Source organism: Manis javanica, chromosome 2, assembly GCF_040802235.1.
Source record: "Manis javanica isolate MJ-LG chromosome 2, MJ_LKY, whole genome shotgun sequence".
In the NCBI taxonomy this organism is placed as follows: domain Eukaryota; kingdom Metazoa; phylum Chordata; class Mammalia; order Pholidota; family Manidae; genus Manis; species Manis javanica.
The window spans coordinates 226,521,202-226,549,189 of record NC_133157.1 but is presented as its reverse complement, the minus strand read 5'-3'; the positions used below and the strand labels follow the sequence as shown (position 1 = coordinate 226,549,189).

Here is a 27,988-nt window from a genome sequence, read left to right as displayed (position 1 = left end):
TGCCCTAACCTGTGGCCAGACAGTCGTAGTTGGGCCCAGGGACCCATCTGCCCTCCACTTCACTCCCTCCCACACAGGCCTAGAGGTCCATATGCTGGCTGAGGGGTTTATCCCACTGGCTTGGTTTCGATTTCCATAGAAAATAAATGTGTCCTGGATTAAAGATGGCAGTGTGGGAGGTGAGACAGACCTCCTCCTGAAACCACATATAATACAAAATTATAATTAATACAACTAATTCTGAGAGAACAACAGGAAAGAAGGCTGTGCCAAACTGCATACACCTGGGGGAAAGAACAGACCTCTCGGAACAGGGTAGTCTGCAGGCCGTGACCCGGCAAAGCTGTGGCCCGGTGGGACCCAAGCCCTTCCCCCACCCCAGCTCACCAGCAGGAGGAAGAGAAACAGAGCAGGGAGGGAGTGGAGGCCTGGGCCTGCTGAACACCCAGCCGTGGAGATCTGCTCTGGGAGCACGAACCTACATTGCATGCTGCTCTGGAGACTGGTGGGATTGGAGAGGTAAGACATGCAGAATACCTGGAGAGACTGAGATTCCAGCTGCTTCTGGAAAACAGGAATCCACATTCAGCTGCTCTGGGACAAAAGAAAGAAGGGCAGTCTGAGAGACTTCCTAATAGCGAGAGGGCTGCTAAAGGGGCAAGGATGGCACAGAGCTTACTGCTCAGGAGAAAGGACAAGTGGACAAAATTGTACAGGTGCATTCTGCCCAGCAGGTTGGGAACTTTCAGGAGCTTCAGGCACTTCATCCCCCCTGGCTGGTTACACAGCTACAAAGCCTCCCAACATGATATGCAGCCTGCTGAGCCTTCCTCCATGTCAGCCTGCACTGACTCACAAACTGGCAGCCACTGCCCTGGTGTCAGGCCAGCCAGAGAGAAGCCCAGCCTATGGCAGCTAAAAATGCACAGCATAGAGGCTTACACCTGTGTGCTTGGCCACTGGCTCTGGCAGTTGAGGCAGGCACAGCAGCTGGGAAGCAGGAAGAAGCTCTTTCCTTCCCCCAGGCACCAATGTCACACCCCTGAAACCCCCAACATGGTTTCAGGGTCTGAGCAGCTCCAGAGAGTAGAGCTTCTGGACACTAGAGGGTGCCACATACAAATATGAAACATCAAAGGAACCTGGTTCAAACCAAAATCCCACAAACACCAGAAAAAGGGTCAAATGAAACCAAACACATCAACCATCCTGAAAGAGATTTCAAAATAAAAATCATACACATGCTCATGGAGGTACAGAAAAATACTCAAGAACTCAGGGAGTAATTCTGGATGGAGATCCAATCATTACAAAATACAGTATCAGAAATGAAACATACAATGGAGGGATTTAAAAGTAGATATAGTGGAGGAGATGCTAAATGGAATAGAAATTAGAGAAGATGAATACGAAGAAACTGAGGCACAGAGAGAAAAAAGGATCTCTAGGAATGAAAGAATATTGAGAGAACTGTGCGACCAATCCAAATGGAATAATATTTGCATTATAGGGGTACCAGAAGGAGAGAGAAAAAGGGACAGAAAGTGTCATTGAGGAGGTAATAGCTGAAAACTTCTCCAATCTGGGGAAGGAGATAGTCTCTCAGTCCGTGGAGGTTTAAGATGTCACAGATCAAGGATAAGGGCAGACAATTAAAAGCATCCAGAGATAGAAAAAAGATCACATACAAAGAAAAACCCATCAGGCTATCATCAGATTTCTCAGCAGAAACCGTACATGCCAGAAGGGAGTGACATGAGATATTTGATGCAATGTAGTAGAAGGGCCTCGAAACAAAAATACTCTACCCAGAAAGATTATCATTTAAATTTGAAGGAGGCATTAAATAATTTTCAGATAAGCAAAAGCTGAGAGAATTTACCTCCCACAAACCATCTCTACAGTGTATTTTGGAGGGACTGCTATAGATGGAAGTGTTCCTAAGGCTAAATAGGCTGTCACCAGAGGAAATAAAACCACAGTAAAGAGAGTAGAACAATTGTTAAGCAGATGCAAAATTAAATTAACTATCCTCAGTCAGTCAAGGGTAGACAAAGAGTACAGAATATGACACATAATATATAAAGAATGAAGAAGAGAGAAAAAAAGAACTTTTAGATTGTGTTTGTAATAGCATACTAAGTGAGTTAAGTTAGACGGTTAGATAGTAAGGAAGTTACCCTTGAACTTTTGGTAACCACGAATCTAAAGCCTGCAGTGGCAATAAGTACATGTTTATCAATAATTACCCTAAATGTAAATGATCTCAATGCACCAATCAAAAGACACAGAGTCACTGAATGGGTAAAAAAAACAAGACCCATCTATATGCTGCCTACAAGAGACTCACTTCAAACCCAAGGACATACACAGACTGAAAATAAAGGGATGGAAAAGATAATTCATGCAACTAATAGGGAGAAAAAAGCAGGAGTTGCAGTACTTGTATCAGACAAAACAGACTTCAAAACAAAGAAAGTCACAAGAGACAAAGAAGGACATTACATAATGATAAAGGGCTCAGTCCAACAAGAGGATATAACCATTATAAATATATATGCACCCATCACAGGATCACCTACATATGTGAAACAAATACTAATAGAATTGAAGGGGGAAATATAATGCAATACATTCACTTTAGGAGACTTCAACACTGCACGCACTCCAAAGGACAGATCAACCAGCCAGAAAATAAGCAAGGAGACAGGCACTGAACAACACAACAACAAATGCTGGTGGGAATGTAAGCTAGTTCAACCATTGTGCAAAGCAATATGGGGGTTCCTCAAAAAACTAAAAGTATAAATACCATTTGACCCGGCAATTCAACTCTTAAGAATTTACCCAAAGAGTAATTTCTCAGATTCAAAAAGACATATGCACCCCTATATTTATTGCAGCACTATTTACAATAGCTAAGATATGGAAGCAACATAGGTGTCCATCAGTAGATAAATGGATAAAGAAGAGGTGATACATATATGTAAGGTTGGAGGCACTGGAGGGAGGGGTGAGCATGCCGGACACTGACGATGACGATGTGCCAAAGTCCCGGGCTGCTGCCCCCTCCCAACCCGAAAAATGTGCCTTGGGCTGGCCAATCCTCACACCGCTGTAAATCTAAGCTCCGCCTCCCCCTGCCTTCTTTAAAAACTCGCTGCCTGCCCTGCTGAGCCCGACTTCTCCAGCCTGTCCCAGTGCAGACTGGTGAGCCTTGCCCGGGGTTGCACTCAAATAAAGTGCCTGGCCCTTTGTTGCCTCTCATCACCTGCTTATTTCAGTTAAAATTTATCTTACATTTGGTGCCAAAAAACCCGGGAAGGGGCTTGAGCGCAGGGCCCCAACCAGCCATCAGCAGCCCCGCCCCCTCCTTCCCCTATCCGGGACCTCAGCCTGCTCTCCTCCGCGTGGACTATTTTCCGGTGAGTCCCTCCGTTTCCCCAGGTCTGCTTCCCTTCCTAACTCCGTTTCACCTGGTCCGTCCGAAATCATAGCTACGTCCAGGTGGGGCATCCAGCCCATCCGCTGTGGGCATCCGGGATACCCGCCCCTGGCCCTGCGGCGGGGGAGACGTCCCTACCCCAGGCCCCAGGCCGTCCCCCCTGACTTGGCGCTCTTGGGACGCTGGGCGCTCCTCTCAGCGGGATCAGTTGGGGAGTGGCGCAGACATGGGGAACCAGCCCTCGAAAGCAGAGGCTCAGACCCCGCTGCGGGGTCCCATTTCTAATCTGGCTGCTCCGTTTGTCCCGGGAAGTCCCCAAACGGAAGCTGGTCTTCCTTTGCTCTGAGGCCGGGCCTCAGTATCCCTTGGACGACCAATCTCACTGGCCCCCTGAGGGAACTTTCGATTTTGGCCTCCTCACCGACTTGACTAATTATTGCCACCGAAGCGGAGCGTGGGGTGAAATCCCGCGTGTGCAGGCTTCTTGGACTTTGCGCTCCCGCCCAGACCTTCACGCTAAGTGTTCAGCGACTCAGGTTCCCCCGGCCCGATCTCCAGTCAAGGACTGTCAGCCTCCTACTCTGCCCGGTCCTTCCTCCTTCTCAGATCCGCCGGAGGCCCTCGGTCTCCCGCCTCCCTCAGCCCGCTCCCCCCACCCCTCCGCCACCATCTGTAAGTTCTTTGCCCTCCCCCGTGTGGCGGCCATCCTAGAGTCCTGCACTCCCCGCCACGCCGCCGTCCTGCTCCTCTCCTCTCCCGGTGGCTGCACCCCCCGCCTCCCCCTCTCCTTCCCCCTTCCCCCCCCCCTTCCCCGCCCGGAACCCGCCCCTCCCGCCCTCCGGCTCCGGAAGCCACGGCCAGGGCCCCTCCCAGCACGGACCTGCCTCCTTGCCCTCCCGACCCTGCCCCCCTCCCCACACCCGCCGTTTTGTAAGTGGTCTGGCGTGGTTGTTGGGAGTGGGTGAGCTGGGCGTAGCAAGTGAACACCTTAGTGGTTGTGTGTTGCAGTGTGTGTGCCTGCCTGCCCGCCCGCAGCCTGAAAATTTTTGTAGTGACCTAGAATCTTAAAGTTTTGCTAAGTTAAGTAGACGTATTTTGTGCTTAGAGATTATGCTGTAAAGCACATGCTGTCAACAATTATAAAGTGTGTTCATGAATTTGTTAATCTAAAGAATGCTAGTGCAATGCTTTACAGTAGCCCACTTCTCAGTGTTCACTGAAAATTAAAGTTCCTAACGGTTTTGAGGTCTAATTAAAGCTACTTAAAGAAGAAAACATCTCTACTTGCTAAAAAGATGTGTTTTAATAAGAGAAAGCATAAAGAATGGAAATTCGTTTTGTTGAGGGTAAAAGAAGGTAATTGTTCTAAAGTACAGCTATTTATTTAAGAGGGAGAACACAATGTAAAAAGAAAGTTGTAGAAAAGTTGTGGAAGAATTTAATATGGCCATGCTACATAAAATTAAAGTCTCAGTATCAAGTACACAGCAAAATTAGAATTTTGTTTTCAGTTAAAAAGACAAAGTTTTCTTAACTGTTAGTCTGCTCTCAATGTTGAAAGATTGCAAAGTTCTCTAATTGTTTTATCAAAACAGGTTATCATGCTTAAAGTCTCAATGAGTTGTCTGAATATTTAAGATAATGAGATCTTATTATGAAAAAAATAAAAGCTAAGCTTTGCTAATAACTGTGTAACCTGTATTTGCCTTCAAAATATTTTGTCATTCTAGTTAAAAAGATAAGTATTGTTTCATAGTAACTTATGATTCTATGTAGACAAATACCTTAAAAAAAACTTTAACAGCTTCCCAAAATCAAATTCAAAAAGGTGCTTTTACCTCTAGTTAACTCTGATATTTTCCAGAGGGCCCCTGGAACATGTCAGAAGAATTTTTTCTCATTAGAGAAAGTATTTAGCCAATTTAGCTTTTTTTTTTTCTCATTAGAGAAAGAATTAAGCCAGTTTGGCTTATCTGATATAAAATTATCTGCTTAATTACCTAGAAAGCACTGTCAAAGAGAATAATGCTAAACTTTGTTACTGAATGTTTTGTGTTAAAGAAATATCCAAATTTCCTTATGTCAGCTGTCTTACAGTAAGCTCTCATCAGATCTTTGACCATTGTCATTTGTAAGTCTTTTGTCATTTATAGTCACTGTTTTATTACTCCTAAACTAGTAAAGAACTAGATTTCACCAGAACAAGTATTAGTTACATAAGACGTAAATTAAAAAGGCAAAAGAGAGACCCCAGACTCCACTCCGTGACCTGGTAACCATGGCCTTTAAAGTCTTTAATACCCGTGATGAAGAACATGAGAGGAGGACAGTGTCCCGAACCCAAGCCTTTGAAGCGGCCCTGCGGCCAGCAGGACAGGGGTCTCATCATACCAAAGATCAGTCCGGAGCTCGTGAGCTTCCGGTGTGGCCAAGAAGGCCACTGGGCAAAGAAATACCCCAATCCAACCAACAAGCCGACTAAATCCTGCCCAGTTTGTGGTAAGAGAGGTCATTGGAAAGTAGAGTGCCCAGTTGGGGAAAGTCATCCCCCCACGACAGAGTCTCGTGGGAGGCAGGCCCCCCTGAGGGACTCCCCTCCAGACCTGCTGGGCCTACTCGAAGACTGAAGATGCCTAAACGCGAACACCCCTATCACCCTTGCCAAGCCCAGGGCCACGCTGTGGGTAGCAGGTAAGTCCGTCTCCTTTTTGGTGGACATGGAGGCTGCCTACTCTGTTTTACCTTCCTTTTACGGGTGTTTACATCCTTCCCAGGTCTCGGTTGTGGGTGTCACGGGAACCCCCTCTAAGCCTCTAGGGACAGGTCCTGTAGCCTACACGTTTGAGAGCCATCTCCTTACCCACTCATTTCTAGTCATCCCATCCTGTCCCTTCCCTTTGTTAGGGAGAGATCTCCTCTCCAAGCGTGGTGCCTCTATCTCCCTGCCTCTTAGTCATCCCCAACTGAGCTCACTCATCATCTTAGCCAATATAAGTTGTAGCCCTGAGGCCTCCACAGACCCTCCTGTACCATCGACTGGCATTAACCCGATAGTCTGAGACACCTCTACTCCTGTAGTGTCGAGCCATCATGCTCCAGTCCTCATCTGCCTCAAAGACCCATGCTCCTCTCCTTCTAGACCCCAATTTCCTATTTCCCAAGCCCATCGCAAGAGCATCCTACCTATCATCAACTATCTTCTTTCCCAAATGCTTCTGGTACCAACTACTTCTCCCTGTAACACTCCAATCCTTCCAGTCAAGAAGCCATTGAGGGCCTACCAGCTTGTTCAAGACCTGCAGATAATCAATGAAGCTGTAGTCCCTCTTCACCCGGTCATCCCTAACCCTTATACTCTCTTATCTCAAGTCCCCCACCACCACCACCACCTCCCCTACCTACCTTCTCACTCCTAAGAAAGATACCCCCTTGTCCCGCCCAATGCTCATCTTTCCATTCTCTCACCCAGGCTGCCTGCTATGAACAAGCCTCAGTCTGTCTCATTGTCCGGACTGCAGTACTAGACGGGGCAAAACCTCGGTGATCATGCTAGATATATCTGTCCTGAGATTCGAAGACGACATATCTGCTAGAACTTCCAGCCACCGATAGAGAGGTCGGACAGTAGAAGTGCACACGACCATGTGGGTACATCAGTACTCGTGCCTTCCCTCCAAGCCGCCTCTGGCCTCCCACCAGCCTCAACGCTACCTGCGCTGCCCCTCCTCAGCCAGAAGTAGCCAGATTGAGTCAGCGCCCATTATAACCAAAAGGCTGGAATGTAAGGTTGGAGGCACTGGGGGGAGAGGTGAGCAGATCGGACACTGATGATGTGCCAAAGTCCCCGGCTGCTGCCCCCTCCCAACCCGAAAAATGTGCCTTGGGCTGGCCAATCCTCGCGCCGCTGTAAATCTAAGCTCCGCCTCCCCCTGCCTTCTTTAAAAACTCGCTGCCTGCCCTGCTGAGTGCGGCTTCTCCAGCCTGTCCCAGTGCAGACTGGTGAGCCTCGCCCGGGATTGCACTCAAATAAACCGCCTGTCCCTTTGTTGCCTCTCCTCACCTGCTTATTTTGGTTAAAATTTATCTTACAATATACCCAATGGAATACTATTCAGTCACAAGAAAGAAACAAATCCTACAAATTGCAACAACATGGATGGAGTTGGAGGGTATTATGCTCAGTGAAATAAGCCGGGCGGAGAAAGACAAGTACCAAATGATTTCCCTCCTTTGTGGAGTATAACAATGGAGCAAAACCGAAGGAACAGAACAGCAGCAGACTCACAGACTCCAAGAAGGGACTAGTGGTTACCAGGGGGGAGGGGTGGGGGAGGGCGGGTGGGGAGGGAGGGAGAAGGGGATTGAGGGGTGTCATGATTGGTGCACATGGTGTGGGGGGAGTCACAGGGAAGACAGTGCAGCTCAGGGAAGGCAAATAGTGACTCTGTGGCATCTCACTACACTGATGGGCAGTGACTGCAACGGGGTATGGGGGGGACATGATAACGGGTGAATGTAGTAACTGCATTGGTTTTTCATGTGAAACCTTCATAATAGTGTAGATCGATAATACTTTAATAAAAAGTGAAAATAAACGTGACCTCTCCCGCTCCTTCCAGGTCTCTCTGAGGCGCGAGGGGCCCAGGGCTGGGGTGCTATGAGACTGAGAGCTCCAAGGTGACAGGTGTTTGTTCTCAAGGTGGTGGGGGGCAGCGCAAGCATTTAGAGGTCTGGGGCCTGGATTCACCAAGTCCACACACCCAGGCGTCCACCGGACTATCCTGCAGGTGAGAAATCCGGGTCACAGTGCTCCAAGCCCCCATCCTACTCCTTTCCTTTCAGCACACAATGGTTTGGCAGTTTTAAAGGCGCATACAGTGAGTTTTCCAGAAGAACAATCGGCAAGCACAAGGAGGGAGCAGCACTTTGCTCATTTCCCCCGATAGCACCGGGGGTTGAGTCCCCGTGTGTGGGGACCGCGCGGCGGCATCCGAGCTGTTCCGCAGGTCTGCGGGAGGGCGCGAGGGCTCCTTAATCCCCCGGCTGCTCGGGCGTGTGCGTCCAGACACCGTCTTCGCCTCATGTGAGGGCGGTGCGTCCCTCTGGTAGAGCCGCACGTGCAGGAAGGTTGTGTGCGAGGGGTCAGTGACAGGACGCGGCGGGAGCCCCAGAGGCTCGACTCCACATGGCCGCCCTCCGCGAGGCCGCATGAGTCCGGTTAGGCGCCCGCCCGTCACACTACAGTTCCCAGGATACCCCGGGCGACTGGACTACACTCCCCAGGATGCTCCGCGGCCCATGCAGCCCGGGGGCGGGGCCGGGGGGCGTAGCGCCGGGGCTCCCGAGAGCGCGGGAAGTCCGGATCCCCGCGCGCCGCGGCCCAACGCAATCCTGGAGCGCGAACTTCGCCGTGAGTCCCTAAGGCGCGCGTGGGGGCCGGAAGCGGGTCTGGCTCGCCCCGGCGGAGGGCTCAGCTTCCCGGCCCCATCCCTCTCTGCAGAGCTGGCCAAGGCTAAGGCCAAGGCCCAGAGGAGCGGGCACCTGCGGGAGGAGGCCGCCTCCTGCCACCAGCTCGGGGAGCTCCTGGCCAGCCATGGTACGTGCTCCGCCCCCGACTCAGGGTGGGGTCCCGGGGAGTGGGTGCGGGTAAGGGGACCTTGCTGAGCGCCCCGCCTGGCGGCCGCTGTCCGCTCGCCCTAGCGGCCGTAGCCGGCTGGACGGTCGCCCGGGCTGAAGCCTGCGGCGCCCGCTCGCCCAGGCCAGTACGCGGAGGCCCTGCGGGAGCATCAGCAGGAACTGCAGCTCCTGGAAAGCGCCGGCGACGCCCTCGGCCGCGCAGTGGCCCACCGCAAGGTCGGAGAGCGGCTGGCGGAGTTGCAGGACTACCCCGCTGCCCTGCAGGTGGGTGGAGATCCGGCCTGGGCCCACCCTTGCTACACCAGCCCTCCTAGACCCACGCCTCGTGGGGCTCTCTTTCTGAGGAGGGATGCTCAGTCTCCATTGCTCAGGCTTCTGGCTAGAGGAGATGGGGGGGTGCAAGGCCTGGCTTTGGCCTGCCCTGGGGGTTTGGGGGAGCTCTCCTGGGCAAGGGTGGGGACCCCCTGAAGTTGGAGGAGCATGTGGCGTTTGCTTGAAGTGGGGATTGCTTCACTGGGGCCATTTCTCTGCACCCAGCACCAGCACTGCTACCTGGAGCTGGCCTGTTCTCTGTCCAACCACATCGAGGTGCAGAGGGCCTGGGCCACCATTGGCCGCACCCACCTGGACATCCATGATCACCAGCAGTCACAGGAGGCATTGCTGCAGGCACAGACCGCCTTTGAGAAGAGCTTGGCTATCGTGGACGAGAAGCTGCAGGGTGAGTGCCCTCAGGGGCCTGATACCCCACGGCTGCCTCCTGACCTGCCTGTGTGGTGGGTCCCACCTGCCTGGGCGCCCCCACTTTGTGAAGCTGACATATGTCCTTAGAAGTCCCCCCAAAGGGACCTGTGGCCCATGTCCTCTGCAGCCATGCCTTGTCATTGCTCTTCACTCCTGTATGCTTTGCAGCAGGATCCCTGGCACCCACAGTGAGAGGTGGAAGGGGGGATGGGAAAGAAGCTGGACAGCCTGAAGCTGGAGATCTCAGGTGGGGATGCGGCACCAAGCATCTGCTGGGGCATTTTCTAGGGACATTGGCCAAGCGAGAGCTGAGTGAGATGAGGGCACGGCTCTACCTAAACCTGGGCCTTACTTTTGAGAGTCTGCAGCAGGTGGACCTGTGCAATGACTACTTCAGGAAGAGCATCTTTCTCGCTGAGTAAGGCCTAGCTCCACCCCAGGAGGCACTTGCTTGGGGTGGGCAGCTCCCAAGGGCATTTTGAGAGGGTGCCCCCTGCCCCTGTCATTTCCCATTAGCAGAGGTGCTCTGTGCCACTGGCTGGGGGAGGCACAGGCTGGCTTGTGGGGCTGGGACCCAGAGTAGCATTAGCAGCTGCCCACCAGCATGTTGGGTACATGTTTGTGCTGTCCTAGAGCAGGAGTGCTGCAGGTATACCGAGTGCCTGTCACCTCCTACAGGCAGAACCACCTCTATGAAGACCTGTTCCGTGCCCGTTACAACCTGGGTGCCATCCACTGGCGCCAAGGGCGGCACTCCCAGGCCATGCGCTGTCTGGAGGGGGCCCGGGAGTGCGCGCGCGTCCTAAGGAGGGACTGCATGGAGAGCGAGTGCTGCGTGCTCATCTCGCAGGTGTGCCCTCAGCTACCTGGGCTTGCCCCGGGGGCTCAGGCCTTAGGGTCTGCAAGCCTCACCTGCCCTTGCCCCCAGGTCCTCCAAGACCTGGGGGATTTCTTGGCTGCCAAAAGAGTCCTGAAGAAGGCCTACAGGCTGGGCTCCCAGAAGCCTTTGCAGAAGGTGGCAGTATGCCAGACCCTCAAGTATGGTGAGCCTGAAAAGGGACCTGAGGAGCTGTCCCTCCCTCTCGGGATGGAGTGGTCAGTGCATGGGGCCTGGAAGACTGACAAGTAGCATCCAGCCATGGTCCCCTCTTGCTGTGAGGCAGGCACTGCTTTGTTATGAGTTTGTCTGATTTTTGCCACAGCCCCACAGGGTACCACCCCCTTACTGGCAGGTGAGCCGAGGCCCAGGGAGGGTGGCTGGCCCTCCTGAGGACACTTGGCTCACAGGTGGTAGAGCCGGGTCAGAGTGCTGTCCTGTGCCACCCTTGCACAGTTCTCTTTCTGGCAGTGCTGGCGGTGGTCCGGCTGCAGCAGCAGCTGGAGGAGTCTGAAGGCGGTGACCCCCAGGGCGCCATGGGCATCTGTGAACAGCTAGGGGACTTGTTCTCCAAGGCAGGCGACTTCCCCAAGGCAGCTGAGGCCTACCAGAAGCAGGTGCATGTCCAGCTGGCGTGGGAGGAGAGAGGTGGTGCCACTCTGGACTGGCCTCACGGCTGCTGCCTCCCCAGCTGCATTTTGCAGAGCTGCTCAGCAGGCCAGGACCTGAGCTGGCTGTCATCCATGTATCCCTGGCTGCCACCTCGGGAGACATGAAGGACCACCGCCGAGCTGTGCACCACTATAAACAGGAGCTACGGCTGCGTGGCGGTGATGTCCTGGAGGTGAGCAGCAGGGACAGCTGGACTCCCTAGCATGCAGAGCTCTGTGCTTCCTGCACTGGGCCTGCCCCTCTGTGTTGCGTGAGCAGCAGGAGTGAGCTTCTGAGAGGCTGTGGTCCGCTCAGTGCAGCAGGCGGCAGCCGCTGAGTTCCTCTCCCCTCCTGCTCCAGGAGGCCAAGACTTGGTTGAATATCGCACTGTCCCGTGAGGAGGCTGGCGATGCCTACGAGCTGTTGGCGCCATGCTTCCAGAAGGCTCTCAGCTGTGCTCAGCAGGCTCAGCAGAGGCAGCTGCAGGTACAGGAGCCCACCCCCCACCCTCACCCGCTCTGGGATCCCCAAGCGCACCTCCCTGCAGCCTGCCTGCCCTCCCTGCTCCCCAAGGCCATTCCCGCTCAGGACTGCTGGTGCCCAGGCCTTCCCTGAGTCAGCGTCCCTGCTTCTCAGAGGCGGGTCCTTCAGCACCTCCATGCCGTCCAGCTGAGGCTGCAGCCCCAGGAGGCCCCTGACACGGAAGCCAAACTGCAGGAGCTGAGTGTGGCTGAGGCGGAAGAGGAGGAGGATGAGGAGGGCGAGGAGGGCACGGAGGGCGCCCCAGAGGCCAGTGAGGTGGAGCTCTCGGAGAGTGGTGAGGCCTGATGCTGCCTTGGCTGGCCCTGGAGTTTTCTCCGTGAAGCCTTCCCTGTGCTGGCCCAGGGCTCGGGCTGGGGCCCGGGCCCTCGTGGCCTTGGGGCAGGAAGAGGCAGCCCCTGCACAGGAAGGGTCACCAGTGACGGTGAGGCAGACAGAGGGAGTTGCATGCAGGGAACACGAGGTGGTCCTGTAACCCTTCCTGGAGGGGCTGGTGACAGAGGCTGGCGATGTCTGCTATGGGGGTGGCATGGGGCCTGACCTGGGGAAATAGCATCCTAAAGTGGAGCAGTGGGCAGGCAGGGTGGGAGTGGAGGCGGGCATGTTGGCCTCCATGAACAGGCACTCGGCATCTCCTCCAGCCAGGGCAGGTTTTCCCGAGGCGGGCATGGCCAGCCTCATGGAAGGTGGAGTGGGAGAGGTTGGGTGGGTTTGTACTGCTGCCACCTTGGTAGCAGGGCCAGGGAGGCGGGTGGGCCTACGGAGTCAACGCATTCTGGCTGAGTGGTCTCCCTGAGGCCAGAAGGAACAGGTTCGATTTTGAACTTGGAGGGCCTCTAGAACTTCTAGGTGAGTGGCCAGGGGTTGTGGGAAGGCCCAGCTGTGCCCTAAAGCAGCGTCAGCCTGAGTATGGCTGGTGTGTGGGTGCAGGGAGCCACAGGGTAGGGGAGGCAGGAACATCAGGCGATGCCGTCCAACACAGCCAGAGTAAGAGGAGCCCATGAGGAAGAAGATTCTAGAAAAGGCCAGTGGTGTAGGAGGGAGCAGAGGGCAGCAGTGGAGGTGCAGAGGGGCTGGACATGGAGCAGGCAGGAGGTTGGGTGGGCGCGCATGTGTGCAGTATGAGTGCAGGATGAGAGGCCAGTGCTCAGTGGACGACAGGTGGTCAGAAAGGTCAGCACTGCATCCCCCGTGGGCAGAGACCCTGGGTGGGAGTGGATTAGGAGCCAGCACCGGGCCCTCCCTTTCCGAGCTGTTACGTCAGGGGAGCCTGGGGGCCAGGCAGGGAGCCTGGCTCACCTGGAACGGTGGGCTTGCCTCTGTTCCAGAGGAAGAGGCTGATGGCCGGTCCCAGCAGCTGGAGGAGGAGGAGCTGCGGGGCTGCTTGGGTCAGCAGAGGGTAAGTAAGGTGAGGACGGTGGGGCGGGCGTGTGTCTCCCTCTCGTGCCCCCCAGTGTTGCCTGGTCCCCTCACACCTCTGCTCCCTGTCCTGGGGTGATTGCCCACAGTGGAACCGGCGCAATGACGTTGGGGAGACCCTGCTGCACCGAGCCTGCATCGAGGGCCATCTGGGTCGCGTCCAGGATCTCGTGAGGCAGGTGGGCCTGCTGCCCTGTTCCTGCCAGCCTGCAGGCTATAGCAGGGGCTCTCTGATGGGTACACTGTCTGCCCCAGGGAGACATGGCAGGGCATGGGGGCTGGAGGGCACACCCGTGGCTGCTGGCCCCGCACAAGTCCCTGCAGGGGCCTTCTGGAAACGCTTCGCCCAGTGGTTGGACTTAGGCCAGGGTCAGGGGACAAACCCTCGGGGCCTGCTCTGGGTTCTGGGACTGAGGCCCTGGCCCTCCTCAAGCCTCAGAGCCTCGGGGCAAGCCCAGGCTCCTTCCATCCTTGGCTACAGGGCCACCCGCTGAGCCCCCGGGACTACTGTGGCTGGACTCCCCTGCACGAGGCCTGCAACTATGGGCATCTGGGTGAGCAAGGGCAGGGGGGCTGCTGGCACACACTGAGGGAAGGTCTGACGACAGCTCTGGGGGCTGATGCACATTCCTTGCCTGCAGACATTGTTCGCTTCCTGCTGGACAGGGGGGCTGTGGTTGACGATCCGGGCGGCCAGGGCTGTGAGGGCATAACCCCCCTGCATGATGCCCTCAACTGTGGCCACTTCGAGGTCGCTGAGCTGCTCCTTGAGCGGGGGGCATCTGTCGGCCTCCGAACCGCGAAGGTGAGTGAGGACGTGTACACAGTGGGTGTGGGCTGCTGTGGCGGGTGCTCCTGCCGGCCCTGCTCAGCTGGGTGCCACACAGGGCCACAGCCCGCTGGAGACACTGCAGCAGTGGGTGAGGCTGTACCGCAAGGATCTGGACAGCGAGACCCGTGAGAAGGCCAGCACCATGGCAGAGCTGCTCCGGGCAGCCTCCTCCGGCCAAGGCAAGCATGGGCCTCCTGCCTCCGGAGATGACATTGGCCTAGGGACGCCCAGGCCCTGGTTCCAAGGCCTTGGTGAGGCTGCTGGGGGTACCGGGCCCTGCCTCACAGTGGACCCTTTTTCCCCACAGCTCCCCACAGCTCCCTGGCTCTCCAGGGCCTCCCAAGTGGCCATCTGTTTGATGCTGAGACCTCTCCTCCTTTGAGCCCCTGCCCAGGAACCCCCGAGGTGTCCCAGGCCCCTGCCAGGGTCTCCCCGGGGCAAGCAGCACCAGCTGTGGCCAGGCCACGGAAGGGCAGGCACAAACTGCCCAGTAGCGGTTCAGAGGGCGGGGACAGCACGGGCACCCCACAGCCAACCCAGAAGAGGCCCCGGCGTTCTGCCCCACAAGCCAAGTCCTGGGCATTTGGCTCCACCAGTGACAGAGAGGCAGCCGCAGGGAGTGCAGACTGTACTGCCCACAGTGTGGGCAGTGCCCAGAGCTACTGCCTGGAGCCTGGTCCCCCTCAGGACCCAGTCGAGAGCCCCACTGCCCAGGCGGCACTCATTTCTGAGCAGAGCCTGACTGATGACTGGCTGGAGGACGACTCACACGTGGTGCACAGCCACCCGCCCTGCCCCCAAGGCAGGGGCCACAGCACCAGGCACAGGGCCTTGGGGTCAAGCAGCAGCAGCACTGTCGGGCCTCAGGCCCGGGCCAGGCAGAGCCAGCTGCCCCATCTCAAGAGTTGGAGTGGTTTGGCCAGGGCAGGTAGAGACTTCAGGTCAGCCACAGAGCCCCCACGGAGCCCTGACATCCCCAGGCCCTTGGGGCCCAGCAGGGAGAGCCCTTCGGCAGGCCAGTCCTTGGTAGGTGTGTGCACCTGGAGCAGAGCCGGCTCCCTGGCTGGGTTTGCCGGGGGGGCAGTGAGGGTGGGAGGCTATTCTTCCTGACACAGCCTGTCCCCCCACCAGGGCCCAGCCCTGCCCCCTCCCATCCGGGTGCGAGTGCGGGTAGAGGATAATCTTTTCCTAGTCCCTGTCCCACACAGGTAAGCTTCCACCTGCCTTCCTGGCCCCAGCTCCCTCCTGTGAGGACCCCCTTGTTTGCACTTCAGGTGGTCCATGTGAGAAGGGCTCACTTGGGTTTTGTCTCATTCCTGCTGGCCAGAAGGCCTGGTAGCTGGGGCAAGGCTGCAGGCCAAGGCAAGGGTGCCCTGCACACGGACAGGCAGGACTCCCAGAGTGGTCAGGTCAGGCCCTGTGGCCCCGAGCAACAACTCAGGAGCAGGAGATGTGCTGGGTGGCAGGGGGCTCGGCGTGTCCTGCGCAGAGGGAGGGGAAGAGGAGGAGCCAGATGAGGCAGCTGTGGAGCCGCAGCAAGGGCGGTGGGGCCCTGGAGGCCTTCCCTTGGCGTGCGTGGGGACTGGCCAGCCCTGGGCTCAGTGTGCCGTCTGTCCCCACAGCAAGGAGGCCCACTCTGTGGCGTGGTTGGCCAACCAGGCTGCCCAGCGCTACCACCAGGCCTGTGGACTGATGCCAAGGCTCACCCTGCGAAAGGAGGGGGCCCTGTTGGCCCCGCAGGACCCCATCCTTGATGTCCTGCGGAGCAACGAGGAGGTGAGCGGCCAGAGCTGCGGCCCTGAGCGCGGTGTGCTTCCTGGGGCTGCTCACCAGCGCTGCCTTCTAGGTGCTGGCTGAGGTGGCCTCGTGGGACCTGCCCCCGCTGACCGACCGCTACCGCAGGGCCTGCCAGAGCCTGGAGCAAGGTGAGGGTCTGGAGAGCCCACAGTGGCCTGGGCAGGGGAGCCGGGTGCACACGTCCCCTGCCCACGCCACTCCCAGGTCCCCAGGCCTCTCCCAGGACCCTGGGTATCAGCCAAGACCCAGTCCTGCCATACTTTCCTGGGGTTTTCCTCCCAGGGCGGTGGGTAGAAGATGGTTCCACGTGCAGGGGGCACAGCATAGAGCCAGCAGAGCCTCAGACGCTGGGCCCCGGGTAGGCAGTCTGCATGGCTGGGCTCTGCCAGGGAAGCTGGCCGTGGACTGTGAGATGGGTGGCTGGTGGGAGTTAGGGCCCTGCTGGGGAGGGCCTGATGCAGCAGAGATGGGTCAGCACTACCCACGAGCCGTGCACAGGGACTCACGTGGCGCTGGGTCTCCAGGCTGTGGGAGTGGGCTCCGCAGCACTCCAGTGAGTGAGGAGGGGTGGCCCGCTTTGCCCCTGGGATCACAGGGCAGAACAGGGAGGCCCCAGCCCTGGTGACGCCATATCCCTCCTTTAGCGGAGCACCAGCAGGTGCTGCGGGCCATGGAGCGCCAGGGCTTGGGCCCGTCGTTCAGCGCCTGCTCCCTGGCCCTGCGCCAGGCCCAGCTCAGCCCCCTGCTGCGGGCCCTCAAGTTGCATGCAGCGCTGCGGGAGCTGCGCCTTGCAGGGAACCGGCTGGGAGATGGATGTGTTACTGAGCTGCTGGCTGCCCTGGGCACCATGCCCAGCCTGGTCCTCCTTGACCTCTCCTCCAATCACCTGGGCCCTGAAGGCCTACAGCACCTTGCGGCAGGCCTCCTGGGTCAGGCTGCCCTGCAGGTAGAGACACGAGGAAGCAGCAGGGCAATGTCACAACCTTTGAATTCAGCCTGCCACTGGGTGGGGAGGTGCAGGGCAGAGCTCTGGGATGGGAAGGGGACAAGATCCTGGGGGGACCCGTTGTCTTCCACAGAACTTGGAAGTCCTGGACTTAAGCATGAACCCCCTTGGGGATGGCTGTGACCAGGCCCTGGCCTCCATCCTGCGGGCCTGCCCTGTGCTCAGCACTCTGCACCTCCAGGCCTGTGGCTTAGGCCGCAGCTTCCTGAGCCACCAGGTGACCCTGGGCAGCGCCTTCCAAGGTGAGCTGATGGGCATGTCTGTTCCCTGGCCCCAGGGTTCCAGTCGCCCTCAGAGTATGTGTCCAGGGGCTCAGCCTTGAGCAGGAGGGGTCCTGGGTGTCAGGCCTGGCTTCTGGGATGACGCAGGTGATGTGTGGGAGCTGGACCTGCCTGGGCTCAGAGGTGTCCCCACAGGGTACACCCCCGCCCAGCCACACTGTAGGCCAGAGACCTACCCCACTGTTTTCACTGGGTCTGAGTTCCATATGCCCAAGACAGTTCTGTCATAAGCCCGCCAGGGCTGCAGAGAGCCTGTGGTGTCAATAAGGGAACTGGGGGATCCTTTAGGGGGACTTTCTGCAGAGGTGGTGGCTAGGAAATGGGCCCAGGGCTCTAAGAGCAGCAGCAGGGGAGGGGTCTGGGGTTGGGACAGCTGAGTGCTCCCTAGCCCCCGCCACCAGGCAGGGCCATCCCAGCCCAGGGCCTGCCTCAGATGGCAGCAGGCAGAGGACCCAGGGAAACTGGGAGACCTAGGCAAGACCTACCTTGTCTTCCATGTGCACAAAATCTCAGGGATGATAGTTTTCCAGACAGCTTCCCCAGAGGAATCATGAGGGTTTGGGGCCCAGGACTCTAGCAGGGCTTGGGTGATGGCCGTGTGGGGCTAACAGAAGTTTTGGCCACTGGTGGCAGAAGCCAAGTGCCTGAAGACACTGTCCCTGTCTTACAACATCCTGGGTGCCACCACCTTAACCCGGGTCCTGCAGAGCCTGCCCACCCACAACCTCCTACACCTGGAACTCAGCTCTGTGGCAGCCAGCAAGAGTGACTCAGGCCTTGTGGAGCCTGTGGTCAGATACCTGACCAAGGTACGTGGGTACCATCCAAGCCAGAGGTCCTACTGCTGAAGCCTAGGGTGCACGCAGAGGGTGGGGAAGAGGGCCGCTGTAGAGCAAGCTTTCTATAGATCAGCCCGCCATGGACTGAATTCCTGGCCAGCATGAAAAGCACTTGGGACCCAGGATGCACCCCTTGTGTCCAGGCCTCCAGTGCCCTCTTGCGGCTCTTCCAGGCAGAGCCGGGGCCTTGCTGTGTGCTGAGTGTGGCTTCTGCCTGGAAGAGGCATTTCCTTCAGATTCTGGGGACACTCTTCCTTTCTAACCCCTTGGGGGTCAGGCAGTCTATGCCCCTTATTCCCAAGGGAGAAGGCTGTCTGGCCTGGGTGTGGGGCCACCTGTTAGAAGCAGAGAGAGCAGGTGCTTCACTCGTCCAGCCCCACTTGGGCCTCTGCTGTCTCTAGGAAGGCTGTGCTTTGGTGCACCTGAGCCTGTCTGCGAACCACTTGGGCGACGAGGCGGCAAGGGGCTTGAGCAGGTAACGCCCGCGTCTCCAGTCAGCAGGGCTCTCATCCCCAGGCCCGGGAGGCTGGGGACGCTGGCTCAGGCAAGGAAGGGCCCTGGAGGTGGTGCCAGCTCCTTCCCCAAGTGAGACCCAAAATGGGGCTCCCTCCAGCTTCTTCCCTGCCTTCCAACTTAGCAGTCCTCCGTATTTTCCTCCCCATGCCCCCTGGCTCTTGTGAGCTTTTCCCTCCAATGTGTCCCTTCCTCTCACCCTTTGTGGAGCCCACACTAGAGCCACTGCTCTCATGACTCTCAGCTGGCTCCTGAGGGGCACCCAAGCCAGGCAGGCATACCCAGGCCCGGCCACTGTGGTCCTGGCCCCTGGCAATACCTAGGCAGAGGTGTGGGTTTGTCTGGTGCAGCTTTCCCTGGGCTGAGGGTCTCCCCTCCCTGGACACTGACCCCCTCCTCTTCTCCCCTCGTCTCAGATGCCTCTCTTTCTGCTCCTCTCTTGTCTCGCTGGATCTGTCTGCCAACCCCGAGATCAGCAGTGCCGGCCTGGAGGAGCTGCTGTCTGCCCTCCAGGCACGACCTCGAGGCCTCCGCTTCCTTGGCTTGTCAGGTGAGCGCCAGGTGTCATGGCCACAAATGTCATGCCAGGGCTGGTGATACAGCTCTCTCCTTAGGGACCTGAGTCCCAGGTGCCTCTAAAGGGGTGTTGCTGCCACAAGTCGGACAGCAAGGGTGGGTTGAACCCCCATCTCCTGAAATGATGAGGCAGGAGCATGGGGTCTCTGCCTCTGGTCTGTTCCACCTACCCCTTGAAGGGAGACCACGGCAGGTGATCCTCTTCCACAGAGACTTAGTCATTGCCACGCGCAAGAGAGCTCAAGGTCAGGATGGCAAACGCTGCCACTAGGGATCTTCCCACTTCCTGGCAGGGGCTGCTCTGACACTTCCCTGCCGGTGGCTTGACTTAACTTGTTCTTCTGGCTCCACCTAGGCACAGTACCCCACCAAAGCTGACTGTCCTCTGGGGAGGTGGCATTTGGTGACTGACCACCTAGCTGGGGTCTCTGGCAGGAGAGCATTAGGCTTTGCCTCCGTGAGGATAAGGGCTGGGCGTCGGCAGGCACATGGGAGTCCCCGGGTTCTTCCTGCTCCTCGTCCTCTGCCCCACGGGCTATGCTGGCTCCTCCAGGAAGACCTCCTGAAAGCAGACTAATGGGCTTCCTGGCATCTGCACCTTCACAAGCTCCCTCGAGTGCTGAGCCTACTGGGCACTCTCTGAGGAGCAAGCCTTTGACAGCCTAGTGTCCTGAGATTCACAGGCAGCTCGATTGTGTCCATTTTATGGATGGAGAGACCCAGATACCATCATAAACACTGTTCAGGGGCAGCATTTATTTTACTCAGCATCCCTCCTGCCCCACCACCACCAGGGAATGTTGCTCACCATCCCAGGCCGCCCCTTGGGGACAATATGTTCCTTCCTAGAGCGTCATTAGGCCTCTCCTGGGGTTTTGTTGTGCACCTTGCTGCAGCCCTTGGGGCCTCAGAGAAAGCGTGTTGTCCTGAGGGTCCCATTGGTGAAGAGAAAAACACAGGCTTGAGAGCCCCACGGGACCTCCTGAACAGCACTGGCTCCTCAGGGCTCCCCTGGCTCCGCTTGCTGAGAGCGGCTTCCTGAAGCCTGCTCTTGCCGCCCCTCTGCAGGCTGTGCTGTCCGGAGCCCCCTGGGCTTGGATCTATGGAGCAAGATCACCACGCAGCTGCAGGAGCTGCAGCTGTGCAACAGGCACCTCTCTGCCGAGGACCGCGACACCCTGCACCAGATGCTGGGCAGCCAGCCAGTCCCGGGCGCGTGCACACTGGAGCGAGGTCCCAAGCTCTTCTTCAGGCGCCTGTGAGGGCGGCCCGCCCCTGCCCCCTGCCCCCTGCCCTCTGCCTGCCGCCCAAGCCCCTAATAAACAAAGCCGCTGCCGCCGCCTGACGCCAAAGGTTTGCTTTGCTGTAGGGAAACAGCCCGCTGGAATTGCAGGCAGATCTGGCCACTTAGAGGTGGGCGGTGTGAGAATGAAGCCTTTTCGTTCCGGGGTCCTCTACCCCCTCGCAAGCCGCACCCACGGCATTGCGTCCGCTCCCAGACCAGGGCCGCCGCGGCCGTGTTTGCATTAAACTCCCTGGTGAGCGGGCGGGGAGAGCGCGCGCAGGCGCGGACGGCACGCGGGGGAGGGCGCGCGCAGGCGCGGACGGCACGCGGGGCCGCCATCTCCGGGACCGACCGATCCCGCCCAGGTACTCCGGGCTGGGGGGCGGGCAGGAACTGGCCGGGTGGGAACAGGCGGCTCTGGCCTAGGCCCGCGGGTGTCGCCACGCTGCAGGGGCACTTCGTGCCCGGGCCCCTCACTCGCCCTGGGGTTCCGGAGCCGCCTTCCTGGCCCTGACGCCTCCGAGCGCGGCGGGAGCCCCAGGTGGCGCGGACCCCACTGCTCGCCCGGGCCGGCAGTGGCCTGACAGCGGCGTCCTCTAGAAACCGGCTTTCCGGCCCGATGCCGCCTTGTGAGGCCCAGCCGTGTCTCCGCCGGCAGCCAGGGCGCGTGCGTTTTCGTGGCTAAATGGGATTCCGCTGTAGGAGCGACTCCTTCCTCGTTTCCGCGCACTGGGGCTCGGCACGCCTCCGCCCCTCCGTGCCCCGCCCCTGGGCTCCTGCGACTCCTCCGTTCAGATGCAGCCCCTCCCTTGCGGAGATCGGCTGTCTAACCTGCCCTTTCGCGGCTCGTATCCCACCTCCCCTCCCCGAGCTGCACACGCTGGGCCGCTCCAGGCCGCAGCCCGGGCTGCGTTCGCTTTTGTCTCCGCCCCTGAAGCCCTTGTTTACACCGTCCCTCCCTGCGGTGGGTGTCCCTGCCCAGCGCTGCCGGCCTGAGCCCCGTCTGACCGCCAGCCGCCTCCGCGCCCCTCCTTGCACACCCAGGGAGCCTCTCACACCACCACATGGGAACCAGAGCGCGCGCCTGCCCTCCAAGCCTGCCCCCCGCTGTTCTGCTCCATCTCACGTCATGGTTCTTTGGCTGGTAAACAGGGCTGTCATTTTGATTCCTTGTTCATCTTCACTCCACTTCAAATCTTTTATTGGTTTGGTGGTTTCCACCTCCAAAGTGTGTCTTGAGCTGGGCCAGCCATTGCATCTGCTTCCTGACTGGGCAGGACCCTCCCAGGGGTTTCCTGCTTCCTCAGCCCCCTATCCAGCTGGGAGCCCCAAGAGCCTTCAGCCCTCGGACAGCTCTTGCTGCATTAGTACGTTAGTATAAACCCTGACTCTTCCTCCTGACCTTTCAATGTTGTATATGTGTCCCGCCTACCCTCCATCTTCATTCCCAAGGATGCCCCTCACTCGAAGCCCATTGACTATGTCCCAGGCTTGTCTGCTCCTCGAAATTTGTTCCTATATTCAGGCCTCATGTTATGTGTGCTATTCCTTTTACCCAAACGTTCCTCCCCAGGTGGAATGTGTGACAGCTGCCACCTGTTCTTCCTCCCGAGTGCCTGGCTCAGAGCGGCCCTGACAAACCGCCCCTTGCCGTGGGTCCGCTCTCCTCAGGTGCTTATCTGCACCTGCTTCCTCCTGACATCTTCCAGGGCAGGGCCGGTGTCCCCCTGCACTGCCCGCAGTGCCTTGTGTCCTTCATGCTGTTTCTCACCTGTCTCTGTGGAAGGTGAGGACGCTCTCCACGACCTCAGCACTCAGGAGTGTTGGAGGGCACCTCTGAGCCGACCCCGGCTCTGCTCCCCAGTCTCTGCTGCGACCAGAGCCCACAGGATGTTTCACGGGATCCCAGTCACTCCAGGCATGGGAGGTGAGTGCTGCCCAAGCTGGGCAGGGACCCAGAGGGCCCAGGCTCTCAGCCTCTCTGCAGAGGCTGATGGGAGTGGTGGCTGGACATTGGGGGCTGGGGGTCTGTAAGCGTCTGCTCCATAGGCCAGGGTCTGGTGTAGTCTATCATGGGACCCCAGAGACCTGCCCCAGGAGGGGCCAGCTGGACACAGACAGCTTTAGTGTGATCAGAACTTCAGGGGTCCTGGGCATCCCAGAGTCACCAAACCAAGGAAGGGTGATGAAGCACATAACAAATGTTTGCGCTGTAAGGAAGGTGTGGTCGCCCCGCTGCAACGAGGCAGCCAAGGAACTGCAGTGACATGGGGGACCAGGCCTGGCACAGAGCTCCGTGGCCCAAGCCATGCCCTCTGCTCAGCCCCTGACAAACTGATGGGGGGAGTCAAGATTGGAATCCCCATCCTCCAGTTTCCTCGGGGCTCTTTGGGATTTAACACAGGGGGACTCTGGAAGGGTGTTGGAATGAGGCTGTGCTCAGGATAGGTGGCCAGGCCCACTTGGGGCCATCCTTGCGGCCAGCCTGCCAGCTCTCTGCCTGCTCTGTTGCAGCCCCTGGGAACAAGCCGGAGCTGTATGAGGTGAGTGACAGACACTCCCTGGCCAGCACTGGCTAGCAGTAAATACCGGTGTGAGTGTCTCCAGGACCTGGTAGCCACCTGCTGCTTTTAGCTGACACACTGCGCCCCTCTCCAACAGGAAGTGAAGCTGTACAAGAATGCACGGGAACGGGAGAAGTAAGTCCAACCAGCAGGCTGCCCACCCCCAACACACATACCTGTGCCCACCCAACCCACCTCCCCTGAGCAGCCTCCTCCAACCCCCAGACCCACCCCCATTGAGGTCAGGAGTATGTGGGGTCAAGTTGGGGAAACGTTCCCCAGAAGCCTCCACCTGGAGTAGGGTAGGAGGCAGCCAGGTGAGGAGCTTTGCCTTAGCCACACCAGTAGGACTGGTGCCCTGGGCCCTGGGGCCTCTGCTTTCCCGCCTTTGGCGGCCGTGTCCTGATGGACGTGTTTTCCAGGTATGACAACATGGCAGAGCTGTTTGCAGTCGTGAAGACGATGCAGGCCCTGGAGAAGGCGTACATCAAGGACTGTGTCACGCCCAATGAGTGAGCTTGCTGTCCCTGTGCCCGAACTCCAAGACACCTGTCCTTGGAAGCTTGTTTCTTCCTTCCAGGACCTGGGTGCTTAGTAGGAAGCAAGAGCAGGTCTGAGGCCCAAGCTGGGCGGCCCATGTGGGCCTCTACCTCCCGCATCAGGCTGAGGATGCCCACCTGGCGCAAGGAGGGCACCCCTGGGTACTAGTGGCCTCGGTGCTGGCTCAACCAGGAAGTCCCAGCAGCGGTACTGAAATGTGCTGGGGTACACGCATGTCCGCCAACCTGGTCCTAGGTTATTATCTTCAGAAGGCAAGCAGGAAGGTTGGGTCTGTCTGTGAGACGCTGCTGACCAGGCCTGGCTGGCCCCCAGGAGGTACATGAGGCCTTTGTTCAGTGCAGCAGGCCTGCCGCATAGGACCGTGAACTGCTGGTGTGTAGGCACAGCTAATGTGTTCCAGGAGAGGGCAGGTGGGGCCAGGCAGGCCTCAGCCCAATATTGGACTTGGGGCCAGTCTGCATGGCCCAGGCCTGGCCACATGTGGTGGACATATTTTGGCCACCCCCCCACCCACACACACCCCCAACTCATTCTCGTCCAGAGTTCTTTCCTCACATACACCTGAAGGGAAACTTTGGCCCCTGAAGGTCCATCTTCGCCCTGTCGTCCAGCCCTCTATGGGTGCTGCCTGGTCTGGATGGGCCGAGGGAGGGGAGGGCATCAGCCTGGCCCTCTCCCTAGGTACACTGCAGCCTGCTCCCGCCTCCTGGTGCAGTACAAAGCCGCCTTCCGGCAGGTTCAGGGCTCAGAGATCAGCTCCATTGATGAATTCTGCCGCAAGTTCCGTGTGAGAGAGCTGGCCCCTGCACTCTGAGGGGGCGGGACGTGGGAGGTGTGGGTGCCGCTGCGGTGGGCCTGTCCGGCACAGGGCTGCCCTGTGAGGCCCGGTCCCTGCACCGTCCTGTTCTCAGCTGGACTGCCCATTGGCCATGGAGAGGATCAAGGAGGACCGGCCCATCACTATCAAGGATGACAAGGGCAACCTCAACCGCTGCATCGCCGACGTCGTCTCGGTGCGCCCCCATGGCCCCAGGGTCCTGGGGGGCGTCAGGGGAGCTAATGCCAACCACTGGCCACACGTGCAGAGCCCTGGGGTCTCCAGGGCTGCGCAGCACTGAGACTCGGGGTGGGGGACCCCTGTAGCTGGGAACAAGAGGGGTGAGCAGACCTTTCCCCCTTGGCTGCATCCAGGAAGCCCCCCAGGCTCCTCTCCAGCCTGAGACCCACATAGGCTATGCCTAGGAGGCCCAGTCAAAGCAGGGCCATGAACAACAGCAGCTCGCTGCCCCGGGGGCTAAGCTGCAGGGAGAGGGCTTCAGGAGTGGGGGTGAGGTCTGAGTGACTGCTGGACAGCGAAGTTGTAGAGTGGGGAGGCTGAGGACGAAGAGCGGGTTCCTGAGGCCAGAGGGGGCCTGGGCAGGGCTGACCTGAGCTCGGCCTCCCAGAGGAATCAGGCCTGTGGGTGGCAAGGCGGCTCCCACCCTCGGCCCCCTGGGTCTAGGTCGCCTCATGCACACATTCGCCCCCAGCTCTTCATCACGGTGATGGACAAGCTGCGCTTGGAGATCCGTGCCATGGATGAGGTGCATCTCCCAGGCAGGGCGGGAGGCTGAGCACAGGTGCTGGGAGGGCATGGGGGGGTGCAGGGGCAGGGGCCCCAGATCCCTCCCTGTGTCACTTCTGCAGATCCAGCCTGACCTGCGGGAGCTGATGGAGACCATGCACCGTATGAGCCACCTGCCCCCTGACTTTGAGGGCCGCCAAACGGTCAGCCAGTGGTGAGTGTGTCCCCGAAGGCCCGCAGCCCTGGCCCTTCTGGCCCCGGCTGCTGCTCCTCCCCTCGCGCCTGGCCCTGTGTCCCACAGGCTGCAGACGCTGAGCGGCATGTCTGCATCTGACGAGCTGGACGACTCCCAGGTGCGCCAGATGCTCTTTGACCTGGAGTCGGCCTACAATGCCTTCAACCGGTTCCTGCACGCCTGAGTCCCGTGGTCCCTGCCCAGGCTGGGCTTGGGGAGGAGCCTCCCACAGCAGCCCTCCTGCTTCCTCGGATGTTGGCCCCTGCACGGTCTGCATGTGTCTTGCTGTCCATAGCAGCCTGTCTGTGTGTCTGTCTATGGTGTCGTGACCCTGTAATCCCCTCCCTCCCCACAATAAAGATGCTTTCTGACCTCCCTGCTCCTGTATTCTCCCCAGCACCAGCCCTGCATATCTGCATGCCTCTGGGCCTAAGTGCCAGTTTAGGGGCAGCAGCCTCTGGGGGCACTGCCTGTGTGAGCCTCCACCTGGGCCAGGTGTGGCTCAATCCTCACTGCAGAGGAGGCTCACACCTCCCCCACCTTTCATGGGATTCCTGGGCAGCTTGGGTGCCCAGCTGGCTGGGTGCAGGTGCCTCTGCTGCCCAGGCTCGGAGGTGTGACTGCAGCTCACCTGCATCTCGCTGCCCTGGAGGACACTGCAGGCCAGCACAGGGCTTCAGACCTTCGCATCAGGGCCCTGTCCTTGTACAGTGGCTCCCTGGAGCCCCAGTAGATAGATAACTCGAGGGTGGGCAGCAGGTTGTACTCCTGCCCAATGCCAAGGATGCCCCTTGACAGGGACCAAGGTGTAGCAGATGAACTCTACAGGGACCTCCTGGGCCAGCCTTACCCAAGGCCTCATAGCAACAGGCTGCAGGGGGGATGTGCTATGCAAATGCTGGCAGTGGTTCGTTTACCGGTATTTATGAGGCAGACTGCTGTTGGCACTGAAGATGGTGCTCTGTGGCCGTCACACGCACGTCCTCATGGGCAGGCATCAAACCCCAAGACCAGGGCTGCAGATCCCAGCATATTTCATATTTTAGCAACTGGCATTGGGATAAGGGACACTGCCAGTTTATTGTAGTTTTCTCTTAGTGGTGCTTCTCAATATCTATGGTGTCTAGAGGCAATGAAGTAAAGGGGTGCAGTATTTCAGATGGCAATGATGAGATTGGAGGCCACAAGGGGGGAGGTGCCTTTCACGTGGGTAGCCAAGGTCACGGTCTCCGCTGACACTGAACAGAAGGACCAGGAGGAGTAAATGAGCTCTGCTGAGGGGCGCAAGATCTCGAGTCCCGGACGCCAGTGCGGGGCTTGGAACAGAGACATTCCCCCACTGTGTGTTCTACGAGGGAAAGACAGATACAGGGCACCTGGTGTGGGGGGCCAGGGCCAGCCAGGGGCTAAGCAGGGACCTTCAGGTCCGGGGTGTGGATCGTGCCGAGCGTTGTGCTGTGTGTTTGCTGCCGGGCTGGATGCAAGGAGTAAGAACTCCAGGACTATGCCCAGGCTTGGCTCCTGAGCAGCTGGACAGGCCTGGAAACCCCTGTTGAAATGTGGATGCCCGCAGGAGAGCGGTGCTCAGTGTGGGTGTGGCCAGAGCTGCTGCCCAGGACAGTGGACTTGTCTCTCAGTCCCGGAACTGTCCAGGAGAGGGCGGGACACCAGAGGCCGGAGTTCTAGAGGGAGTGTGCAGGAGGAAGGTTCCGTGACTCCAGGCAGAAAGGCTAAGCTGGGTGCCAGGAATTCCACCTGAGGTCCGAGGACTGGTGCTGCCACACTTGACGGCTGGAGACAGACCAGGAAAGGGGCCGAAGGAGGGGCTCCAGGCAGCGGAGGAGCTGTGCGGCTGGGCGGACCGGCATGAAGAGAGGCGCAGCCGGGTCTGGTCTGAGGGGCTCCCGGTGCCCCTGAGGGGCTGGTGGGAGGTGCGGCTGCAGGGAGGCTAGGGAGCGGCTGCTGTTGCAAGAGCCCACAAGTCCTGCCGCTAAGGGCAGTGAAATGGAATAGAACCAGTGAGGGTTGTTGTAGCCTGTTTTTATTTTTTTTTATTGCAATAAAATGTATACAACCTAAAACTTGCCATTTGAAACATTTTGAAGTTCAGTGGTATCAAGTGCATATACAATGTGCATCCACACATCCATTTCCAGGCCTTTACCATCTCCTCAAACTGAACCTGTGCCCCCATCATACCCGACTCCCCACCCCTCCCCCAGCCCCTGGCACCCCATCCACTTTCTGTCTCCATGGATCTGACTCCTCTGGGGACCTCCCATGAATGGGATCAGACGCTATTTGCCCTTTAGAGTTCGGTTTATTTCACATAGCCTCCTGCCCTCAGGGTTGGTCCACGTGGTAGCACATCACAGAATTCCCTTCCTCTTTAAGCCTGAAGAATGTCCCATCATATGGATGGACCACATTTTATCCAATTGAGACAGGGACCCTGGGCTTAGACAGAGTAGGGTGAGGACCTCCGGAAGAAGCAAGGCAAGATATTTACAGTCAAAGAAAAGAATGTAACAATGTAAAGTCCCTATCGAAACTCTATGTTCAGCATTATGCAAAGTCAAGGTCACACTAATTCTCTAGGGTAAAGATACTAGACTAGGAATA

General features: G+C 58.3%; 2 protein-coding genes and 1 long non-coding RNA gene across 6 annotated transcripts; all 3 read left to right on the top strand.

Moving 5' to 3' along the window:
- The first annotated feature begins 2,970 nt into the window (after nucleotides 1-2,970).
- LOC118973369 (uncharacterized) lies at nucleotides 2,971-7,490 on the top strand. The gene is made up of 2 exons (XR_005062673.2): nucleotides 2,971-3,425; nucleotides 6,915-7,490. It is a non-coding gene; the product is annotated as an uncharacterized lncRNA (long non-coding RNA).
- Nucleotides 7,491-8,595: 1,105 nt separating this feature from the next.
- TONSL (tonsoku like, DNA repair protein) lies at nucleotides 8,596-20,551 on the top strand. Of its 3 annotated transcripts, none has more exons than XM_073230341.1 (26): nucleotides 8,596-8,855; nucleotides 8,946-9,041; nucleotides 9,204-9,346; nucleotides 9,620-9,803; nucleotides 10,115-10,244; nucleotides 10,460-10,676; nucleotides 10,755-10,869; nucleotides 11,175-11,320; nucleotides 11,395-11,547; nucleotides 11,715-11,840; nucleotides 11,991-12,171; nucleotides 13,223-13,302; nucleotides 13,403-13,492; nucleotides 13,795-13,867; nucleotides 13,955-14,118; nucleotides 14,201-14,324; nucleotides 14,453-15,171; nucleotides 15,277-15,353; nucleotides 15,768-15,921; nucleotides 15,992-16,070; nucleotides 16,587-16,888; nucleotides 17,022-17,190; nucleotides 17,863-18,038; nucleotides 18,470-18,543; nucleotides 18,998-19,131; nucleotides 20,226-20,551. In XM_073230341.1, exons 1-26 carry the CDS (start codon nucleotides 8,654-8,656, stop codon nucleotides 20,417-20,419), a joined length of 4,302 nt encoding a protein of 1,433 aa, XP_073086442.1. In that variant the 5' UTR covers nucleotides 8,596-8,653; the 3' UTR covers nucleotides 20,420-20,551. The 3 variants fall into 3 exon arrangements, with proteins under 3 accessions (XP_073086442.1, XP_073086443.1, XP_017532775.3); XM_073230342.1 differs by having other exon boundaries at nucleotides 8,598-8,855; nucleotides 13,223-13,293; XM_017677286.3 differs by having other exon boundaries at nucleotides 8,599-8,855; nucleotides 10,505-10,676.
- A 144-nt stretch (nucleotides 20,552-20,695) lies between these two features.
- On the top strand, nucleotides 20,696-25,738 carry VPS28 (VPS28 subunit of ESCRT-I). 2 transcript variants are annotated; one of them, XM_037023364.2, is made up of 11 exons: nucleotides 20,696-20,807; nucleotides 21,043-21,809; nucleotides 22,229-22,369; nucleotides 22,957-22,985; nucleotides 23,104-23,141; nucleotides 23,429-23,518; nucleotides 24,249-24,354; nucleotides 24,479-24,580; nucleotides 25,097-25,150; nucleotides 25,254-25,345; nucleotides 25,485-25,738. In XM_037023364.2, exons 2-11 carry the CDS (start codon nucleotides 21,128-21,130, stop codon nucleotides 25,693-25,695), a joined length of 1,545 nt encoding a protein of 514 aa, XP_036879259.2. In that variant the 5' UTR covers nucleotides 20,696-20,807; nucleotides 21,043-21,127; the 3' UTR covers nucleotides 25,696-25,738. The 2 variants fall into 2 exon arrangements, with proteins under 2 accessions (XP_036879259.2, XP_017532782.3); XM_017677293.3 differs by lacking the exon at nucleotides 20,696-20,807 and having other exon boundaries at nucleotides 20,830-21,809; nucleotides 25,433-25,738.
- Nucleotides 25,739-27,988: the final 2,250 nt, after the last annotated feature.

Coding starts and splice junctions, on each gene's coding strand:
- TONSL (XM_073230341.1), top strand. CDS start 8,654: ATGAGTCCGGTTAGGCGCCCGCCCGTCACACTACAGTTCCCAGGATAC. Junction 11,841..11,990: donor CTCAGCAGAGGCAGCTGCAG/GTACAGGAGCCC, acceptor CCTGCTTCTCAG/AGGCGGGTCCTTCAGCACCT. Junction 13,303..13,402: donor GTCAGCAGAGGGTAAGTAAG/GTGAGGACGGTG, acceptor GATTGCCCACAG/TGGAACCGGCGCAATGACGT.
- VPS28 (XM_037023364.2), top strand. CDS start 21,128: ATGGGATTCCGCTGTAGGAGCGACTCCTTCCTCGTTTCCGCGCACTGG. Junction 22,370..22,956: donor AGTCACTCCAGGCATGGGAG/GTGAGTGCTGCC, acceptor GCTCTGTTGCAG/CCCCTGGGAACAAGCCGGAG. Junction 25,151..25,253: donor AGATCCGTGCCATGGATGAG/GTGCATCTCCCA, acceptor TCACTTCTGCAG/ATCCAGCCTGACCTGCGGGA.